Genomic DNA, 14,903 nt, shown 5'->3' with positions numbered 1-14,903 from the left:
CTATACATCTTACCGGCATCAAATGAGTCCTCCCACGGCAATTGATGTTGTCGAAAAGGGCACGGATGGCTTCGACACCGCTCTGGGGAAGTCTGATCATGTCAACCCTGACCACCCTCAAAATTGGACCATGGCCAAGAAGGTCCGGACGATCATCATCCTCGGTCTCATGAACATCCTAGGTACGGCGGCCAGCAGTATCTTGAGTCCGGGCCAGAAAGAGATTATGCGAGAGTTCGATATCGACCAAGAAGTCGCTATCCTCACGACAACATTATTCCTCGTGGTATAGTTCTGCTTCCATGATATCGATGCGTGCGGGAAACTCACCGCAAATTAGGGCTATATCTTCGGCTTTCTTACCTTCGGACCTTTGTCCGAGAAGTTCGGCCGCAAATGGCCGCTGATCATCGGCGTCACCGTCTCCTCGCTCTTCGAGCTGATGCCCGCGCTGGGCACCAACATCACCACCATCCTCCTCGGGCGCTTCTTCGCCGGTTTGTTTGGGATCTCGCCTGTGGCGGTGATGGGGGGCGTCGTCAGTGACTGCTTTGCCACGGCGCAGCGGGGCACCGCGATGGCCATCGCGGTCGGACTGATGTTCTCGGGCCCGACGTTCGGCCCCGTCTTCGGCGGCTTCATCGTGGCGTCTTCGCTGCACTGGCGCTGGACGATGTGGGTGATTATCATCTGCGGGCTGGGCCTGTCGCTCATTGCTGTGCTGCTGTTCCCGGAGACCCATCCCCCGATTGTCCTTGATAGAGCAGCAGCAGCAGCAGCAGCAGCCGAGAAAAAGAACCTCGAAACCCCCAGCATCGACAAAGTACTGGATATATCCGCGGAGAAGGAGAGCTTAAGCATCGCGCAGGTCGCGAGACTCTACCTCATCCGACCTTTCTGTAGGTTCCCGTTTACCTCTACAACAGCACAACCCTCACTAATATGACGCAGGGCTAATCTCCACTCAACCTATCCTCTTCCTTCTAACCCTCTACCAATCCATCCTCTACGGCATCCTCTACCTCTTCTACCAATCCTACCCCTACACCTACGGCGACCTCCGCGGCTGGCGCACGGGGCTCAACACCCTCCCATTACTGGGAATCAACGTCGGCGTCGCCCTCGGCGCCCTCGCCATGATCCTCTACAACGCCCTCTACTTCCGGCACCACTGCCACGACCCGTCCACCGGCAAATTCATCCCGGAAACCCGCCTGCCGCCGATGATCCTCGGCGCGATCTTCATTCCTGTGGGCATGTTCTGGTACGCCTGGACGGCCAGCCCGGCCATCTACTGGGCGAGTTCCGTCTGCTCGAATCTGTTCATTGGATGTGGAATGTACCTGCTGTTCATCCAGGGGTTTAGCTATATTGTGGACTGCTACACGGCGATGGCGAACAGTGCGCTGGGAGTCAATGGCGCCATGCGCAGTGTGTTTGCGGCGTCGTTTCCGCTGTTCGCGAGCCAGATGTTGCATGGGTTGGGGGTCGCGGAGGCGACGACGGTGCTTGGGGCGGTGTGTGTGGTGTTGGTGCCGGTGCCGGTGTGCTTTTGGTACTGGGGCGGGAGGTTAAGGGTTTGGTCGGAGGGGAGGGTGTTCAGTGGGTAGATTTCTGCTCCGTTGTGGAGGCTTTTCTGAAGGTCTTTATGGTCGGAGTGAGAGGTCTGGCTTCGGTGTTGGACGAGTTGTCCATTTATCTTCTTTCTTTCGACTCTTTCTCGCGATGCATTGCATACTGGATTATAGAATATACCCCTCTTAGACTATAGAAGAGTCATTTCTGGTTGAAGGTTTTTGATATCCGCCTTGTTTGAGAGCTCTACAGATGACCAGGTCGTTAGAAGGAGGAGATGTATCTCTCATGACAATGGGCATGGCTTTCGGATCTACGTACAAGCTATTTCCCCACCGGATGATAAGCTCCTATCCCAGCATGCCGTAGAAGACAGACCCCCTCCGGTCGCTCCTGTCCTGCTGGCCTCATATCAGCCCTATTATCAGAGTTCGAGAGCGTGGAGACATGCATAACACCACAACCCAATCCCGCCGCGGAGAGACAGCAAGTGACGTACTGTACCTGGCTAATCTCAAGGGTGGGATAGCAGGTGGAGTCGAACGGGAATGCGTATCGAGGTCTGTGCGGGCTCTTTGCAGAGCCCGTCATAAGCCCGAGAGGACTTGTCGATCAAAGCCCGCCGGCTGAGTTGCTTCTTCCGTGTGCAAGATATAGGTATAGGATAGCTCCAGCGGAAGGCGGGCGCTGCGTCGAAGCTGCGGGTTTGGGTCCTCGCCATGATGAACACAAGAGGCGCGTCAACCACGATGACTTATTCTTCGACGAGCATCGACAACTCCATGCACTACGGCTTGTCTCGAAACCACATATATGGTGGATGCGTGCAACCGTTTACTCTGGACAGTAAGCAAAGACTTTCACCTTGCACGCAGGTGACGTTATAACCATCCTTGTTGTATCGTAGTTGCGACATGTTCTCAAAACTAAGAAGACTCTCACCCCAAAGATCTTATGTGCTGCCTGAGGCATACAAGAGAGAAATAAGTAGTGCTTCACACTCGACCATGTTCACTGCCATCCTCGGACCAAGCGGCCTTCTCCTCCTGATATGCTGATGATGTTTGCTCCACCGCCTTCCTCTGCCCAGCCTTGAGCAACAACGCACATCTATCTGGGATCAGTAACCAGACCACATCAATCAGTATGCAGGGGCAGGAACTCACCCGACCACAGAGAAAGCCCATCCCACCCAAGTAATCACAACAGCCGCGATGGAAACAGCATCCTTTCGATACTCTAGGGGGACCCCGTCGCTATCAGCAGCGTCATCCAAGTATGTAGTAACGCGCGGCCCGACACTATCCCCGAACGACACCACCTTCGTCGCCGTGATAATGGTCAAGGTGATCGCATTAGTGAAGCCGATGAGACTTGGAACGACCGCGCACACGATTAGGACTCGGTAGGCAATGGTGCGCCGGAGCACTTGGATGATGAGCACGATGAGAAGAATCAAGGCGGACAGGAAACTCGAGCATATGCTGTAACTAGCTGCCCCGATGTAGGCATTGTCGTGGATCTCGGCTTTGGGGACGAGACCCAGAAGGTAGCTGCGTTGGTTGAGGTACTCTGCTAATGTGGCTGCTCCAAGCGCAAAGGTGGCGATGTTGAAGGTAGTGGCTGAAATCAGGACCAAAGCTGTGAGTCGCCTCATTGTGGTTTGAGGCGAGGTAGATTGAAAGTGGTATTTGTTGCTTGGATGAAAAGATTGGGGCCGCGATAGGGAAGAAATGCCCTTTTAAGGGACCCGCGGCAAAGCCTTCTCTGGGTGATCGGAGATACGTAGCCGTGCATTTCTAGCGTCGAAGTAGCTTCTTCTAATGTATAGCTCTAGCGTAGCAGACTAGCGACCATAACGTCCAGAACTTTATGAAAGATGGCACTCGAGTACCTCGACATGGTCTGAGCTCCTCGCGTGTTATCAAGAATGAGTTGTCACAAATGTCCTCTGTTGCTGATATGAATGAAGTCCAGTCCTGAGTCAGGTAGGCTAGACAATAATCTCCGTTGGGGCTCTTGCCGCGGAGATACTGATGGCAGATATCGTAATCAATTCTGCTGCCAACCAGTCAAGCAATCTACCGGAGTAGAAGTTAGGGTTCCCTCGCAAACCACCCCCGAATTCGGCAATCGAGCCCCGCTGCGGACTAACCGGCAGCGGGTTCGCTCTCCACAATGAGCCGGGTCGACACTTTTGCTCCTACTGGCTCATTGGTGAGAAATTAGAGTAGAGATAAGATGACCTGCGCTACGTAGAATCACATGGCTTCCATATGTCTAGAAAAACGAATTTCTCACTACGGAGAAAGGCGATGCATTCAAGTCGCCGAATGGTACGACCAGATCCCAGGTACCACACCAAGCTGAAATGTATTTACAACAATCGGATTGTTTATTATAAGAGAGAAGAGCAATTGTGAATATATAAGGAGATTGTTGTTACCGCCCAAAGTATAGAGGTAGGCAAATGAGAGTCCTCAAACGACTGATAGGGGTCACCCTGCATTTAATCAGAGGCTTCGTTCGCACCCCTCATTCCCAGGCTTGACCCAGATCCGCGAGAAAAGTATCGATGGGCATCGGAGAATCGTTTACAATAACAAAGCCTTGTTCGGGCATGATCGACGGGAAGGGAGTAGAAAGCCAGGCATGATCAGGCGCGCAAACCCGAGCGCTCGCCGTACCTTGCTGCATTGACGCGAAGCATCCCGGGCAAAGATCTGCTGCGCAGACCCGACACTTGTTGCAGGGAGCGGAACTGTCATATTCTTGCTTACAGACATCACAGCACCACGCCCACGGAAGAAGCCAGTCATCTGGAAGCGAGGAATCGCGGCTGTTCTGTGGTTCATCGCGGATTGCGTGAAACAGACAAAGAGCGTTGGCGTCGTCATCCGCCGCGACCAGAATCGTGAAAAGCTTGTAGAATGCATTTGCTCGCCAAGCGGGGTCAATGTCCTCGAGACGTGCGAGGGAAATCTTGATATAACCCCGGAAATAGAGCCTCGCCTGCTCGGCGTCTCCATGGTCCAGGTGCCAACGTCCCAGGTACAGACCGGCTTGGTTCGCGATAGAAGTGTCGCGGTTGAGGGGTACCTCCAGCAACCATCTAGCGAGATTGGTGACTTCGTGCAAGAAGGATCCAATATCTTCAGGGTCTTTCAAAGCGTCCATGTAGAGTTGGTATGCATAGGATGATTCAGCGACTGACCTCGACCGCGTCATCTCCCAGTGACCGTCCATGTCCACCCGAGGCAGACTGAGAATCTGCCTCCATATAGCCTTGGCCTTGTCGGGTTCGTTCATGAATCGACAATACAGTTGAGCCAAGCAGACGTCGAGACAAACGACAACAGTGGACCGCAGATCCCTCAACGCAGCCGCCCTTGCGTGTCGATATCGATCTGCCAGCCATTCTAAGGACCCCATGGCGTGGGCAGCGGTCGCACAGGCCTCGAGAAAGCGACTGTCCGCCCTTCTATAATGGATGAGGCAGTCATTCAGAATTGTCTCAGTATGGTGTTCAGGTTCACGGTCCATCGACCTCAGCAAGCGCATTATTTCTTTATGATTTCTATATGGTGGCATGCTGAGATGGTAAATTAGCGCTTCGGCAAGTTTGCGGATCCGAATGCTGTATGATTCCAACTGTAAACACGAGTGGAGCCATGCTGCAGCCTCTAGACAATCGCCTTGTTCAGAATATAACTCCGACAGAGTCAATCGCAGCCTTGACAGACTGTATGGCGACACCACAATGTCGAGATCCGAGTCCTCATGGTCGGGCTCCTGCTGTTGGAGAAGTGACTCCGTGTACAGTTTCTCGGTTTCGAGGTATATGTTGATTGCTTCGCTGCGCTTGTGTTGTTTCAGGTAAGCCCGAGCAATGTCCAAATTGGCAGCGACTGATTTCGGTTGCAGGCTCAGCGACATCTCCGCGTGATGTTTTGCATCGTCTAGATGCCCTAGATTGGAGAGGCAGTTCCCGATCCTTTCATGCCACAGCGCGTCTTCTTCCAGCTTCGTCCATCGAGCGACCTCAAGCACGGTTTCTGTACTGGGCGTCTCGCGCATAATCTTCACATCGCCGTCTTCGGAGATGATTCTGACCGCCCACACGAGACGGAAGCACTCCGACGCAGACCAGACGCTCTCCTTCAGCCAGCTCTCAGCGGCATATTCAGCCATGACTGAGAAGAGGCCGCCCGGATTCTGGCGACAGGATGACAGCCATTCTGTGACCTCGTCATCCCCTTGGTCGGCTGAACACGATGTATCATTCAAGAGACTTTCGATGAGGCGGTAATCCCCAGAAGCGAAGAACTCCCAGTCATCCGGGTTCAGCCAATGTACGCAGTCAGGAGCTGACAGTAGTCTGCGGAACAAATATCTTATCTCGCGCTTGCTGTGTGGATCGAGCTGGTCGTTGTTGACCAGATGCCTCAGATAACTCAGCCACTGACTCTGCGCATGGATGATGAGTGAGACCCTTCCGTCCTTGTTCTCATCCTCCGCAAAGCCGTCTTGGAACAGCTTTAGGCAGTGTATTAGGATATGGGTCCGCGCCTCGATGATACTCACGCCAACAGGCACAGAGCCAGGGCTATCGCGCACTTTTCCGTAATTGGGATTGCGGAGGTACTCGCCGATCGACGCGTGGCGGAAGACGACACGGGTGGTCTCTTTGTTGGACTGGAATCCGAGGAGATCATCGCTTGTCCGGCCCTCGGCCAAATATGCTGCGACTTCTGCACCCTGGAGGTCGGCTGTAGTCAGGCCATCGTCTCGAAGGAGCAGAAAGAACGACGCGTATTGTACTCGGAGCATGGTCTCAAGATCAAAGACTCCATCCCCGCTCGGCGAATCGTATTGCAGGATGTAGTCCAGCTGACGCAGACTCAGTGGAACATCAGAGCAAGCCAGCCATGCAAGCATCGTATTCAAATTCTCCGCTTCTTCTGGGTCGAGTTTCGCGCTGAAGCCTCGCAGGGCATGCTCCAGCATCTCATCCAATCCCTTGGGAGCTCTTTGTAGGCTGTCTAGCATACTGCTCGTTCGCGTCTTCCGGCTCAACTCGCGCAGCATCAGGTCGGCCCACAGAAACATTCCTTGGGACTTTTCAATGAGTTCGTCTTGGATTTTGGAGGAGAGACCTCGAGGAATGCGACTGAAAACACGAGTTCGTCGCATGGTGGTTTCAATTAATGCTCGGATGTCAGCAGAGTTTTTTGCTGCGTCAACCTGAATGCAAGGTATGGCGTTCAACGTTTCAATGAGCTCAGCATAGATCTCAGGCCTTCCGACTAGAAGAATCCTGATTTGAGGGACTATGACTGGTCAGCTTTGATCAAGAGAACCGGCTTGTGCGAGCACTCACCACTCCCGGAAGGTAGATCTGACAGCAGCTCGAAGAACTGCTCCCGATCCGCCTGAAAGGCTTCGTCGAGACCATCCAAGACAAGGACCACCCGGCCGGTTGCTCTTCGCTGCGCCGTGTAGTGCTGAGTGTATAGCAATCTCCACGTACTGCGAATAGTCTTGATATCATTTGGAGAGCTGAGGTGGGCTTCAAGATATGCCTTATACGCGGCGTTGTTTTGGTAAACCTGGTGAGCGCAATCCCGCAGTGCCTGGCTGAATGACATGGTTTCAGTGTCACTATTACTGAAGAAGAAATACGCGATCGAGCCACCGCTGCTTCCGCTCTTAGCTTGCAGCTCGTTCAGGAAGGAGATAACGCGCTGCGACAGGACCGACTTCCCACTGCCCGGACTCCCACAGACAGCCAACAGCGGTGTCTGCCCCTCATCAGCCACCCATCGTTGAAACAACGGTTCTGCAAGAATCCAGTCTGCCGTGCCTGCCACCCTCTTCTTTGCCAGACTCTGATACGCATCGGCTGGATGTACCGAGGGCTTGAGAATCTCCCGGATGGCTGTCGTTGATTTCTCTTGCCTGCCTGAGGACGCTGTCACCGTCTCGCGCACCTTGTGCATTTCCTCCCGGAACTCATTACGAAAAGTCTCCTGTCCCAGGACTAACGTCCCCAAGTCATCGCTGACCTGGTCCATCTGATGCGCGGTGCGCTTTGTCTCCGCCCATGTCTCCGCCGCGACCAGTCGGTTCTCAGTCTGGCACAGCTTCTCCAGTTGTTTGAGGAGACCCTGCAGCTTCTCATTGCGACCCAAGACCACGTTCTTCGCGAAGGCCAGGGTGCGACCCAGTGTTCCACCCCGGATGATCTTCGCGGAGCGACCGAAGACTTCCAGCAGGATCACGAGGATATTCACCAGCGTGCTGCGGAGCTCGGGCGTCGCCTGATTTACAGCATAGATCTTGAGTCGCGCGAGGAAGTCCTGTTTTCCTGACTCCTGTCAGGTTCCGATATACCGTATGTCGGGGGATCGGGTGTAGACCTTGAGGGTCTCGATGAGACCAATTATGGAATCATAGAGCGACGATACGCCACGGGCAGCATCAATCAACAACGCCAAGGCGGCAAAACATGCAGCGCTGGGCGGAAATGCCACCGAGGTCCCCGTGAAGATGACGTTGGTGAGTAATTCGATCGGTTGACACAGTGTACTGAGGTTGTGGAACAGCACAGAGCGCTTCTCCCGGAAAGATAGGAAGTCGGTGTTTCTCGCGTCGAGGAGCACGAGCAGGTTGTCAGCTGAAGCGGGGCTGGGAAATGCGGGGCCGTCGAGATCATGGCCTGTGATGGACTTATAGCGCGCTTTGGCTTGATCCCAAAGGCAATCAAAGTGTTCTGGTTGGGCCATGAATCAGGATTTGCGGTCGGGAGTTAGGGCTATCGGAGAGCAGAGTAGGGGAGGTAGGGCTGTAAAGAGAGCAGAAGGTGAGTAAGTGATTGAGTGGTGAGTGAGTATGAATGCAGTGAGGGGTAACGTTAGAGCAATCCATGGGTGGCGGGCGGCTGATCCCAAAGCTGACTAGCGTGTCGGTATGTGACAACGCCATGCAGAAATCAGTCTTAGTCAATTCTGGCTTATTCTGTATGCACATGCTTGCTATGCATGCTTCATTGTACCTACATGCATAGTTCACTTCGCTTAGGCTTGATGACTCGATCATCTCCGGAGACGACTGGTGCCAAGACCCGAGTGTGCATTCTTCAGCAGCTTTGCTTTCGGTCAAATATCGGGGTAGCGAGCCTGCAGAAGACCTCATTTGCTGCTATCTCCTTTACCAAGACTTCCAAGACCCGGCTAACAGCGGCCAAGGCCCGTGCCGAATCCGGATGTGGGTGACTCTAAGCGAGGAACCATATACCTATAAAGCACCACCTTTCTCCAGGGATTTTCTTGATGGCACTGCAGCCAGCTCGAAAAAATCACAGCCATGAAGAGTTCTTCCATCCTCACGCTCGCCGGGCTGCTGACCTCGGTGGCCGGCCATGGCTACCTCACCATCCCATCTAGCAGAACCCGACTAGGGTTTGAGGTATAGCGCTCTCCTCTACTTTTGTGTCTTCTACTGAGTGACCGGAACGTAGGCTGGTATCGACACATGTCCCGAGTGTGCTATCCTCGAGCCTGTTACCGCATGGCCCGATCTCGAAGAGGCCCAGGTTGGCCGCTCCGGTCCATGCGGATATAATGCCAGGGTGAGTGTCGACTACAATCAGCCCAGCGACAACTGGGGTAATTCGGTCGTCGCAACCTACACGGCTGGGGATACCATCGAAGTGCAATGGTGTGTCGACCACAACGGTGACCACGGCGGCATGTTCACCTACGGTATCTGCACGAACCAAACACTCGTCGACCTCTTCCTTGACCCGGATTATCTGCCGACCAACGACGAAAAGCAAGCTGCTGAGGACTGCTTCCTGGCGGGCGAGTTGAAGTGCACCGATGTGAGCGGCCAGACCTGCGGCTACAACCCCGACTGCACGTCGGACCAGGCCTGTTATCGCACCGACTGGTTCACATGCAATGCGTTCAACGCAGACACGAATCGCGGCTGTGAGGGGGTGGACGGCGCAGCGCTGAATTCCTGCACGACTACAATCGCAGGCGGATACACTGTGACCAAGAAGATTAAGGTGGGTGGGCTCATGCGACCTCGTCATCAATCAGATACTAATCCTCGAAACCGTCCAGCTTCCAAACTACTCGTCCGACCATACCCTGCTTCGCTGGAGATGGAATAGCTATCAGACCACGCAGGTCTATCTCGGGTGCGCCGATATCGCCATCACCGGCGGGTCAGGCTCCGGCTCCTCCAGCTCGTCATCATCTTCGAGCAGCAGCACCAGTAGCACGACTAGCACGACTAGCAGCACGACTACGAAGACCTCCAGCACGACTACTTCCGCGACCTGCACCGCCGCAACCAGCGTTGCCGTCACTTTCAACGAGCTGGTCACGACGACATACGGCGAGAATATTTTCCTGACCGGCTCGATCAGCCAGCTGAGCTCGTGGGACACCTCCTCCGCAATCGCACTCTCGGCCTCCTCGTACACCTCCTCCAACCCCCTGTGGACGGCCACGGTCACCCTCCCCGCTGGCACGACTTTCGAGTACAAGTTCATCAAGAAGGAGTCCGACGGGACGGTAGTGTGGGAGAGCGATCCGAACCGGTCGTACACTGTGCCGACCGGCTGCGCGACTGCGGCGACGGTGACTGCCACTTGGAGGTAGAGGTGCCTATTAGATTCAGGGGGCTGATGCAGACATGTCGAATTGCCGTGACCCGCGGCATGGAGATAGACCTCTGTGCTATGGGTGAATTAGGTCGAACTATGCTTTACAGTTTAGCATTTATGAAACAAGCAGTTTTCAGACTTTTGATACCAACGTACAAAACTCCTGCCTGTAGAGCTAATGAGCCTCTGATAGTAGTGACAGGTCGGTCTACATCTGACGAGTGTAAAAGACTCATGGTGCACGTGAGCAGACATCTGGAGCAGTTGGCTCTGCCGGTTCTGGGATTGGCGAAGCAGTACGCTGTTGCTGTGGACGGCGTAGCCTCTCTTGACCCTACAAACACGAGCCATGGACGTAGCTGCGAGTGATATCCTCTTCACTTATGATTGGTAGCATCGAAAGCCTGAATATCATTATGCAATGAGGCATGACACAGTTCGTCTAGCGTTAAGGTGTAGATTTAGGGTTCATTTTCAGGTGTAGTCTCGAACTTTATAGTATATGCGGACAGATTCCGCCTTCCCAAACGGGACTTTAACCCTAAGAACCACCATATCGAGACAAGTCCGATCGTTGGATAGGATGAAGATTGAGCAGACAAATCGTGCCATTAAGAGGTCAATCAAAACAACAAATGACTAGGAGTAGAACAACATCTCCGTACTACCCCTTGGAACTTAGAACATGAGGTTTTGCTCAGTTTCCACCCTGGATACCGGCAAAGCACCGCAAAGAGAGCATTTTACATCCAACCAAGGAAAGGGCTACTCCACATGAATCTCGATGATGAGTGAGACTTCGTCGCCATAGAGGAACTTGAATTCAGCGGAGTACGTGTTCCGACCACTCAACCGCATCGTCATGAAGCCGTCCATCAACATTTGATGAATACGATCGGTCTGCAACTCCTGGACCAGCCGCCACAAAGGCACCCGGAAGAAGGAACCATCAGCGCGGTGAACCCGCTGGCCGAGGAAATCCACGTAGATGATGTGTGTTCCCACGCGGTGGATTGGGTACGCCGCCCAGCCCGTATTGCCCCAATTGTCGTTGACGATCTGTTGGGCAATCGTCATCGCTGCGGTTGGCGTGAGAATCGCCGTCGGTAGCTCTGCGGTGTGCGTCGTCAGGATGTGGTGGGTCTCCGCGTAGTCGTTCATCACGGGTCGATTGGGGCGTAAGCGGACAAATCTCTGGCCCAGGTAGTTGGTCAGACGGTGCCACCATTCAAAGCCGGCACGTTTGTCAATATCGGAAGTGGTCTCCTCGTTGGTCAGCGCCTCTGATGACAGTACATGCTGCTCACCCTCTCTCGCCTCATTGATTAGTTTGCGTTTGGTGCCACCCGGAAACGAAGGTCCACAGAGCGCAGTCACTGCCATGTACCGCCCGGACGAGCCCGTGGCGCTCAGGCACTTGCCTGTGGGGTTCTCCGTGCGGATGGTGTGACTGAGGGAGTCCAGGGAGCAGACGTGGCTGTTGTAGAGACGGAACTCGCAGGGCAGGCCAGTGTTGTAGTATGAGACCGCAGACTGGAAGACATCGTCGATCGGGGCGCACCAAATTTCGTTCTCGGCAGAAATCTCGAGAACACTTCCACCTTCGTTTGCTAATGAGGGCTGGCAGTCTCCGCGCCGGAAAAGGGTAATATGGCCTCCATATGCCTGAATGCCGGCTATTGATACAACTAGGTAGAGCGGGAGTCTCATGTTGTATTTTGCGAAAGTTACTGTAGGTCAGTGGTTATGAATATTGGATCTTCTTGATGAGACTGCTTTGCGTAGGTTCGAGATTTGATGATTGAGGTGCACAGGGAATATTTATATCAAGTTCAGACGCGGCCCATGCTATTATCGATATTGCTTCCCGAACAGACCAAGACCTTGGCGTAGAACGCCTGACGATTTTATGGTATCACTTGGGGCAAGCCAAGCCCGCATCTTCAGCCGCAGAGCTTCTCGTATCAGTACTCGCTCGTAACCGTGTACATGGGTCCAGTCAGCCCTAGCTAAGTTCAGGCCAGCCACTGCACTAGAAAAACATTTCCCTGTTCAGCCACGTGGCCCCGGACATGCCGTAGGACCGTGCCATACTAGTTCAGTAGCCTAATGAATAGCATTCTTTCATGTCAGTTCAGCTAACAGAGTCTGTGTAGCGGGTCCGCGGCCAAGGATACCTTGCATGTGGCTCATTTCCTCTTATCATCATACAGAGTACTGCGATTCGCAGATTCGCCAGTGCGTTACATCATTGACTTTATGAAGAACATATATGACGCGGTACCTGAACGTGCTAATCGCATGAAAAAAGGAAATGTAACATAGCAACTAGGAACAGTCAGCCAGTTGATTTGCTAGGCATCACGCCTTTATGGGCGCTTTGTTTACAGTAAGGGAGTACTCTATATTGGTCGAGAATATTGCAGAAAGGACGAAACATTCCTGGATAGTTCTATAGTACTGTACTACTATGTAATTCAGTCCAGCCCTGAGATTTGGTAGTGCTTACAGAGGAGTGCACTGGACCACGTGATCCCTCACGGTTACGGGAAAAGAAAGGCGATGTTTGAACATAGGGTTTTCGATCTGCAGAACCAAGGTACTGTGTACGCAGTCAAATTGGGAGTGGGTCATTTATTCGTCGTGTATGAATTCTGTCTTCGCTTCCCGATCGCGCATCCCAGCATTTGCCTAATGCAAAACCACTGATACATTGTGGATATTGAGGGCAACCTATCGCTCGAACTGCGTGGCTGATAATGACATTGATTCACACGGACAAGGTGTACCGATCTCACTGTATGAATACGACTGAATGACCCTCTGTGGTTGCCTGAGATGTCTCAATTGACTTGCACACTCTTTGTCCTCTTGTCTACTTTCCAGATCGTCTCTCCTCCGCTGCCAATCTGGTTTATGTTTTTAGGACATCGAATACATAGTAAACCCGCAACGCATGGTCAAATATATACTAGTTTGCTAAAGCGTCTCTATTTTAGCGGAATGGACAAGCCATCCATTGATGTCGCTGTTATTGGTGAGCCAGGTTGCGGCAAATCGATGATTATCGGTATATTCACGAACACCCATTTCCCTAATACTCAAGCTGCCGAATGCACATGCTAGGTATAATATCTCGTTGCAGGTCAAAATCCTTGACCAAGCAGGTGCAGAACATGAAGGCCTCGCCCAGAGGTTCAGCAGGTATATTTGATTGATCGCATTGAGGAACAACTTGACATTGGTGGCTGACAACAGAAACCGGCAGTAGCATGCTCAGAGACACGAAGGCATTCTGAGATTTGTCCAAAAGGCGAATAAAGGCGCAGCTCAGATCATCCCGTGACGGCTGGTGACACCAAAGTATAACGTCACTCGCTACGGCATGTGCCACCCCGTCCTCCTAGAAGCTCTAGGATACACGCACCAAGATAATCGCTACGATCTTGACGTGTCTCACCAGAAATGCCGACCTCGATACCTTCCCCGATGTGGTATCTAGTGGTACCGTCCGTACCGATTGAACCCTTTCATTCATATCCGCCGACACGGGAGATGCCTGCAACTAGTCCAATGACAGTGGGATGACGATACAGTTCGCGCATCTCGCCCAAGAGCGGATGAAGCCGGCTATCAGACGTACGTCGCCCACGAGAATACGCTGTGCCAATGCGACGCAGGGAATATAGGGGGACTGATTCTATCGTATGTACTGGAACACTACACTACTGGTCGAACAACAAACCCCCCAGGGCGGAAGAGAGGAAAGGCTAATAATTTCTTTTTCCATTTGCTGTGTCCAGGAATCAAATGATATACCCGCTCGCGACCAACATCAGACAGTACCTCCGGGAGCATCACAGACCTGAAGCAAAGGCAAGCAGCACCGCTGCCGCCGCCTCAGCATACGAATATGCTATGAGGGAGACCGTGTGGCAAACCTTGGCGAAGAACGCGGACTGGAAGAAAGGATTCAAAGATAGCATGACCGGTCGCAACAAGACCCTCTCCATCCCGTGCCACTTGAGATATCCGGTCCAGGACAAGCTGTCCGCGGCGGACAAGCCTCTCGTTGTAGTTGACATCGGTGGTAATCAAGGCGTCGACCTTCAGCGTTTCACGTAGAGCTTTCCGAGAGCGCCTACGAGTTAATCCTGCAGAACTTGACAGAGACCTTGTGAGGGATATCGAGTCCCATGTCCCCGGGAATCCAAGCTATGGCGTATGACTTCTTGCCGCAGCAGCCAGTGAAATGTGCGCTTTTGTTGCTACGCTGCATGCTTGACCAGAGGTAAAGCTAACTCCGTATAGGGGCGCATATCTGAAATTGGTTCTGCATGACTGGGACGACGCCGCAGCGCGAAGAACCCTTTCCAACACCGCCAAATCCATGGAACCCCATTCCTACCTCTTGATAAAAGAGATTGTTCTGGCAGATACCAATGAAATCTTAGCGAGGGTTAACATGGACATCTTGATGTTTTTCTTATGCAACGGCATGGAGCGGACTAGAACGCAGTAGGCTGAACTTCTGGCTACAGTGGAGCCGCCATTGAAGCTGGTTGAAGTGTGGTCCGTACATAGAGATCAGTCGAGCGTGATGGAGACATGCTTGAGGGATGAGAAGCAAGACTAGGCCAGGTGTATTTGA

General features: G+C 53.0%; 6 protein-coding genes across 6 annotated transcripts; 3 read left to right on the top strand and 3 right to left on the bottom strand.

Moving 5' to 3' along the window:
* Positions 1 to 22: 22 nt before the first annotated feature.
* On the top strand, positions 23 to 1,610 carry ASPACDRAFT_47512 (putative MFS transporter; the record flags this gene model as incomplete). The annotated part of the gene is made up of 3 exons (XM_020201975.1): positions 23 to 286; positions 341 to 899; positions 952 to 1,610. 3 exons carry the CDS (start codon positions 23 to 25, stop codon positions 1,608 to 1,610), a joined length of 1,482 nt encoding a protein of 493 aa, XP_020051962.1.
* Positions 1,611 to 2,570: 960 nt separating this feature from the next.
* ASPACDRAFT_47511 (uncharacterized protein) lies at positions 2,571 to 3,232 on the bottom strand (the record flags this gene model as incomplete). The annotated part of the gene is made up of 2 exons (XM_020201974.1): positions 2,571 to 2,685; positions 2,742 to 3,232. 2 exons carry the CDS (start codon positions 3,230 to 3,232, stop codon positions 2,571 to 2,573), a joined length of 606 nt encoding a protein of 201 aa, XP_020051961.1.
* Positions 3,233 to 4,767: 1,535 nt separating this feature from the next.
* Positions 4,768 to 8,360, bottom strand: ASPACDRAFT_35646 (uncharacterized protein; the record flags this gene model as incomplete). Its single annotated transcript, XM_020200141.1, has 3 exons — positions 4,768 to 6,905; positions 6,956 to 7,946; positions 7,995 to 8,360. Coding segments are annotated over 3 exons (3,495 nt in total), but the record flags the coding sequence as incomplete, so codon positions are not given.
* Positions 8,361 to 8,922: 562 nt separating this feature from the next.
* Positions 8,923 to 10,382, top strand: ASPACDRAFT_1875729 (uncharacterized protein). Its single transcript, XM_020198066.1, has 3 exons — positions 8,923 to 9,042; positions 9,095 to 9,646; positions 9,705 to 10,382. Exons 1-3 carry the CDS (start codon positions 8,941 to 8,943, stop codon positions 10,245 to 10,247), a joined length of 1,197 nt encoding a protein of 398 aa, XP_020051959.1. The 5' UTR covers positions 8,923 to 8,940; the 3' UTR covers positions 10,248 to 10,382.
* A 635-nt stretch (positions 10,383 to 11,017) lies between these two features.
* ASPACDRAFT_64109 (uncharacterized protein) lies at positions 11,018 to 11,962 on the bottom strand (the record flags this gene model as incomplete). Its single annotated transcript, XM_020203965.1, has 1 exon — positions 11,018 to 11,962. One exon carries the CDS (start codon positions 11,960 to 11,962, stop codon positions 11,018 to 11,020), a length of 945 nt encoding a protein of 314 aa, XP_020051958.1.
* Positions 11,963 to 14,062: 2,100 nt separating this feature from the next.
* On the top strand, positions 14,063 to 14,377 carry ASPACDRAFT_47507 (uncharacterized protein; the record flags this gene model as incomplete). Its single annotated transcript, XM_020201973.1, has 1 exon — positions 14,063 to 14,377. One exon carries the CDS (start codon positions 14,063 to 14,065, stop codon positions 14,375 to 14,377), a length of 315 nt encoding a protein of 104 aa, XP_020051957.1.
* Positions 14,378 to 14,903: the final 526 nt, after the last annotated feature.

The sequence above is a fragment of the Aspergillus aculeatus genome (assembly GCF_001890905.1).
Source record: "Aspergillus aculeatus ATCC 16872 unplaced genomic scaffold ASPACscaffold_19, whole genome shotgun sequence".
Taxonomy (NCBI): Eukaryota; Fungi; Ascomycota; class Eurotiomycetes; order Eurotiales; family Aspergillaceae; genus Aspergillus; species Aspergillus aculeatus.
Note: the sequence above shows the minus strand (reverse complement) of the source record. Positions and strands in the feature narration are given on the sequence as shown.